General features: G+C 50.3%; 1 protein-coding gene and 1 pseudogene across 1 annotated transcript in view; one reads left to right on the top strand and one right to left on the bottom strand.

Annotated features, from left to right (window-relative positions):
- Positions 1 to 244: 244 nt before the first annotated feature.
- On the bottom strand, positions 245 to 790 carry LOC102770026 (annotated as a pseudogene).
- A 4220-nt stretch (positions 791 to 5010) lies between these two features.
- The window catches only part of LOC107181962 (talin-2-like), an 8120-nt gene continuing 6955 nt past the window's right edge, over positions 5011 to 6175 (top strand). Inside the window, exon 1 of the mRNA XM_015559362.1 lies at positions 5011 to 5218. Coding sequence (XP_015414848.1) covers positions 5027 to 5218 — 192 coding nt within the window. The 5' untranslated portion in view covers positions 5011 to 5026. The remainder of the gene's footprint in view (positions 5219 to 6175) is intronic.

Genomic DNA, 6175 nt, shown 5'->3' with positions numbered 1-6175 from the left:
AGACTGAAGGGTCCCAGGTTCAATTCCGGTCAAGGGCACATGTCCTGGTTGCTGGGTTGGTCCCCAGTAGGGGGCTTGCAGGAGGCAGTTGCTGATCAATGACTCTCTTTCAAAATTGGGATGTTTTTATCTCTCTTCCCTCTCCCTTCCTCTCTGAAATCAATAAAATATATTTTTTAAAAAAGAAAGAAAACTGTAGAAAGTAACTGCCACAAGCAAACGCCAGGCGGTGGCCAGTGCCAATTTTCCAGAGCCCTGCTTCGCGGGGTGTCTGAATGCACAGCTCGGGGTCTCTGCTCACACTCGCTGGAATCAATCGCAGCAGGTTTTAGTCCACAGGTCGCTTTCCCCCACATTTCTTCGTAAACTCCAGCATTCTCACAGAAGCTTGTCCGGTCCTTGGAGTGTTCTTCAGCTAGGTCAGCCCGAAGCAGGTGGTGAGGCTGGGTGGGTTGTTCAGTGCTATGAGAGGCTGGATTACTTACTTGGTCAGTTTTGGTTGCTGGCTTCCTATTTTCAGCACTAATTCCTGGCAGACAGACCTGCCCCTTTTCATTGATGCTGGGGCGATAGATCTTTGTTTTAAATGTGGTCTTCGGTGGTTTGAATGGGTATTCTGCTGGGAAGTTGATTTCCATTCTGCAGGCCCCCTAATCCGATGGAAGGTGTCAGGGACAATAAGCCTTTGCCAAGTCAACAAATTAGCTTCATCAACCTGGATGTTACGGAGGTTTTCATTCCAAATTTTCAGGGTTTTTTTAAGCTCCATCAGCCTCCTGCTGGCCGCCATCTTGGATCTGGTCTGTGTGTAAGTTTTTATGTTTTCATTTATTTTGAGCAGGGGTCCTCAAACTTTTTAAACAGGGGGCCAGTTCACTATCCCTCTGACCGTTGGAGAGCCAGACTATAGTTTTAAAAAAAAACTATGAACAAATTCCTATGCACACTGCACATATCTTATTTTGAAGTAAAAAAAACAGGAACAAATACAATATTTGTATTTGCATGTGGCCCGCGGGCCATAGTTTGAGGACCCCTGAGTTTGAGCATATACCTAAGAGTGGAATTGTTGGGTCATGTGGTTATGCCCATATAATTAAAAACATTTAGTATTTTGAGGAACTGCCAACTTCTCCAAAGTGGCTGCACCATTACATGTTTCAGTTCACAGTGTATAAGGTGTTTTTTTTTAAATTTAAATTTATTTATTGAAAGCTCCACCACGATCAATAGAGTGCCAGTGCCACCTTCATAAACAAAAGGAAGCTGATGAACGTGTCCCTTTAAAAGTCTGGGAACTTGGTCCACCTGCCCCAAGCCCAAGGCCTGCTCCCTAGAAGCAGGAAATCAGCGCGTGTCCCAGAGGCATGCGACCCCGGCACCGCCTGAGACTGCCTTCCTGGCATAAAAGGACTGGAAGAGAATGGAAAGGGGGCCCTGTTTCACTCTGTGCTAAATGCAGGCCGATCCTACCTACAAACATCTCAAGAGAAGAGGGTATCCACCTGGTATTTGGGGAATGCTGGACTGGAGACTCCCTCTGCATCATGCTCAACACAATGTGGAAACAGTGTTCTCTGAGCGCACCTTCCAGGCACTACCAGAGTCCCCTCCCCATGCGCCTGCTCACACCAAGGCCTAGCAACTCCCCCTCCCCTCGCCTGCCCCCCAAACACATCAGAGATCACTGCTGACTCAGGTAGAGGAGCCCACCAGGGGAGTCCACGCCACTGAGCAGCATGAGCAGGAAGAGGGCAGGAGGGGTCACCGGCTCTGTGGCGTGGTTGCCAAGATGCCACTGGGGAAAGCCCATGTCCACCAGTTGCTGGTTGAGGTCATTAAAGAGGGACGAAGCAGCACCAGTCTGGCCCCGCCCCCGCCCAGCTTGGAAAGGCCAGGACCCCCAGGGCACAGTGGCCCCAGTTGAGAAAGCGCAGGTGAGAGATGCTACTTCGTGGCAGGGTAGAGGTCCTCATGTGGGGGTCATTGTCCCGCTTGATTTCCTCATTGGCCAAGGTCCGCACTGTCCTCCCAGGGGCTCTGCCTCCCTTCCCTCCGACCACAGCTCCCGGGCCCCTGCAGCTCCCAGGCCACTTCCTAACCATGGTGTCTTGAGTTCCCATTAGAATAGTTGAGGACCAATGACGTTTAAACTGGATTCCCAAATATGTAAACCGGACAGAAGTGCCTTGGCTCTGATGGGTGTGGGGGTATGTACCAGTTAATTCCAGCAGCAAACAGAATCCGGCTCTGGAGCAGTGCTGTCCAATAGAACCTTCAGTAACGATTGCAATTTTCATATCTGCAGTTAAATTCTCTCAGTAGTCTAGATAATAGCCAGGGGCCGGATTAGATTGAGAGAAGCCTACATAGACCACTGCGGAGGAGTACAAGATCTGGACTAGGACCTGGATTTTATTTTATTTTATATATATATTTTTTATTTTGAGAATATGTTCATTAGAGCCAGGAATAGTGCAACAAGGAAGGGCTTAGGGTAGAAGGAGCAGCAGGAGAGAGACAGGCAGGGCTGCTTTGGCTCTAGAAACGCCATGGGAAAGAAGCGAGCCAACGCGGCTGCTGCCAGCTCAGTGGAGAGTCAGAGAAAAGGGGGCCTTGGGGACAGGGCCAGGGGCTTGGCCTGGGAGGAGCTGCCCCTGCCCATTGCTCCCCTGGTTGCAAGTCTCGTGGGGACCCTTAGAGTTTAGGAGATGCAGGCCTATGAAGGAAGAAGGGGAGGGAAAGGCGAAGGCATGCTCCCAGGAGTGCACACTGGGACCTGGCTTGGAATCCTGATTCTACCTTCTACCAGCAGGGTGGTCTTAGGTAAGTCACATGTCTCTGAGCCACCACAGCTCGCTGTGTAATTGGGGTAGCACCCGCATCAGCGCTGGTTCTCTTGTCTTAACACTCACTCTTGAGGTGAACTCCAGACGCATGGCTTTAAACACCGTCCCCCAAATTTACATTTCGAAATCTCCACTTGAGTGTCTAACAGGCATCTCAAATTTAGCATGTCCCCCGATGAACTCTTTATCTTCTCCCCAAACCCGCCCTACCCCAGCCTTCCCTTATTAGAAAACAACCGTTCTTTTCTGACAGTTGATCAGACCAAAGACTTTGGTGGTGGTGTTTAATCTCTCTCTCCCACATGTTAAAAAACCCGTTGGTTCTACCTCGAAAGTATTCGGCAACCGACCGCTTCTCTCCACATCGCCTATCACCCTGAGTCAGGCCCGTCATCTCTCACCAGGTCCGGTGCAGGGGCCTCCGCACTGGTCTCTGCCCCACCTTCGTCCCCACCACCTGTCTCACCCGTCGCATCCAGAAGGCAAAGCCCTGCAACAGCTCTCCATGGCCTCAGCGCAAAAGTCCTCAAGATCCACTCAACGAGCCTGGTTCTGTTTCCTCTGTGACCTCCTTTCCCATCTGCTCCGTCCTGTGCCCTGTCCCAGCCCCACGGGCCGCCTTGGGGGTTTCTAGAACATGCCAGGCATGATCCCATTTTGGGGCCTTTGACTTGGCTTTGTCCTCCTGTGTTATTCCCTTCCCCAGGGATTTCGTGGTTGGCTCCCTCACTTCCTCCGGTTTCTGCGTTATGTTCCTCCATCATACTTCACATCACATATTTGTGCAGACTCTCCGTCTCCTTTCGAGAGACGGTCACCTGCAGGAGGACAGATGACTGGCATTTTATTTGCTTCATTACTGTCTCATGTGCCTGACAAGTAGTGTTCAACAAAATCTGCGGAATAAATGAACAAATTCAATAATGCTGTGAGGTAAATCTGTTATTCTCATTTTATTTCACTTTTTAAAATATTTTTATAGAGAGAAGGGAGAGAGAGAGAGAGAGAGAGAGAGAGAGAGAGAGAGAGAGAGAGAGAAACATGGATGTGAGAGTGGTACATTGATTGGCTACCTCCTGCATGCCTCCCACCAGGGATTGACCTGGAAACCCAGGCACATGCCTTGACCGGGAATTGAATTGGCAACCTTTTGGTGCACTGGATGATGCTTACCCAACTGAACCACTCAGGTCAGGAAAACGGAGACTCAGAAAGGTGCCCAAGGGCACACAGTTAAGGACTGGTAGAGTCGCCTTCAGGCTAGCCAGTCAGACTCCAAGGCCCAGGCTCTTGCTCATGACTGATGCATTGCCCATTGGCCATTGCATACATGACATCAACCCGTATAAAGCCTGTTCTTACATAAAAATGAGTTTTAGAAGTGAGTGCCAAGAGAACACTGACTCCTTTTTGACTGAGAGAACTCATCATTCAAATTGTTCCTTTTGGGGTTAACCCAGGAAGCTCAGCCAAATGTGAAGTTGGTCACTCTATTAGCCCTTCCTTCCACTTGATTTTTCTCTCATTTTTATTAACCTTATCATCTACATTCTTTTTTTAAATTAATCTTTATTGTTGAGATTATTACAGATGTCTCTCCTTTTTCCTCCCATAGCTCCCCTCCACCTGGTTCCCACCCCACTCCTACCCGCTGGCGGGGCCCACGCGCACCTGCTGATGGTGTGGAGCAATTGGGGCCGGGGCCATTAGTGAGTGTGAGTGGTGGCTGCTGTCCTGATCCCCCCTCAGGAGCAGGGGTAGGTGGAGAAGCCCTCGGGCCGATCGGGCCAGCAGCCGCCACTTACACCTGCTGACGGCACCGAGCAAGGGAACCGGCACCAGGCATTGGCAATGGGTGTGAGCGGCACCTCCCGTGCAACCACGGGTGCAAACAGGGCCGGCACCAGCAGCAGGTACAAGTGCCAGGCGGGACCGCAGCGTGTGGGAGCAAAAAATTTTCAGTAACCACCAGAGGCTCTCCCCAATTACAGCAACTGGCACCCCACCTTGGTCTGGCACCCCTGCTCACCTGTTCCACTATCCCATCACGGTCAACGCCCACCATGTTCAGCACACGCCCCCTGGTGGTCAGCGCATATCATAGCAACTGGTTGTTAGTTGTTGCCCCCAAGTATGACTTTAGATGGCTTTTATCCACAGGGGTGGCAGCTAGAGAGATGGCCCAAGCTCTGAAGACCCTGGCCCAGTCTGCCCATGGAGTGGCTGCATCGGCGAGTGACCCCGCAGCTGCACACGCCATGTTAGATTCTGCTCGAGATGTGATGGAGGGCTCGGCCGTGCTCATCCCAGAAGCCAAGCAGGCCCTGATTGTTCCTGGAGATGCGGAGAGTCAGCAGAGGCTGGCCCAGGTGAGGCCCGGAATGGTGGTCATCACTAAAGTGGATGTGTTAGCAGGCTTCCTCCTGGGCATTCTTCTGGTGTGAATACTTACTCAGTGGGTGTTTTTAGGACCTTCCAAAGTGCCATAACAATGATGCCCTTACCTACATAATACGTACTTTTGGAAAAAAAAAATAGTACTTTTTTTTATTGATTTCAGAAAGAGAAAGGGAGAGGGAGAGAGAGAGAAATATCAGAGATGAGACCACCCAGCAGGAGCTACAGAGAGATCTGCAGATTCCTCCTCTTTGTTTCAGGTTTGGAAGTGCCCAGATGAGGCCCACTGTGAAACAAGGCAGGGTGGTGCTGGTGCTGGTGCCGGTGCCGGTTTTTGGGGCCTTTTATTGATGGGTTTGCAGCTCCCTGACCCAGCTGCAGCTTGTTTGACAGAGTTTTCACCTGAGAAAGGACAGACCATTCTATGCAAAAGCTGCTGTGCACAGCTTGGGTGGGGTTGTAAATTGGGTGGGGCAGGATCTCAGGGAATCACCAGGGCAGAGCATACAGAAATGGCTGCCTGTCATCCCTGCACAGAGGAGGTCCCAGCATGGGAACAATGATCAAATTTTATAATTGATTTGAGAGAGAGAGAGAGAGAGAGAGAGAGAAACATCAATTTTTTGTTCCACTTATTCATGCATTCATTGGTCGATTGGCCTATCAGGATGATGCTCTAACCAACTGAGCAACTCGGCCAGGGCTGTTCCTTGTTCATTTTCTAATCTACACTAATAAAAGAGAAAAATGGTAATTGGCATATGAGCTACCCTTTTCATTGGCTAATCAGGGCTATATGCAAATTAACTGCCAACTAAGATTGGCAGTTAAATGCCAACAAGATGGCGGTTAATTTGCATATGTAGGCGCAATGCAGGGAGGCGAAAGGGAAAGCAGGAAGAAGCCCCCTGCCACTGACAGTGATCGGA

The sequence above is a fragment of the Myotis davidii genome, unplaced genomic scaffold (assembly GCF_000327345.1).
Source record: "Myotis davidii unplaced genomic scaffold, ASM32734v1 scaffold1391, whole genome shotgun sequence".
Taxonomy (NCBI): domain Eukaryota; kingdom Metazoa; phylum Chordata; class Mammalia; order Chiroptera; family Vespertilionidae; genus Myotis; species Myotis davidii.
Note: the sequence above shows the minus strand (reverse complement) of the source record. Positions and strands in the feature narration are given on the sequence as shown.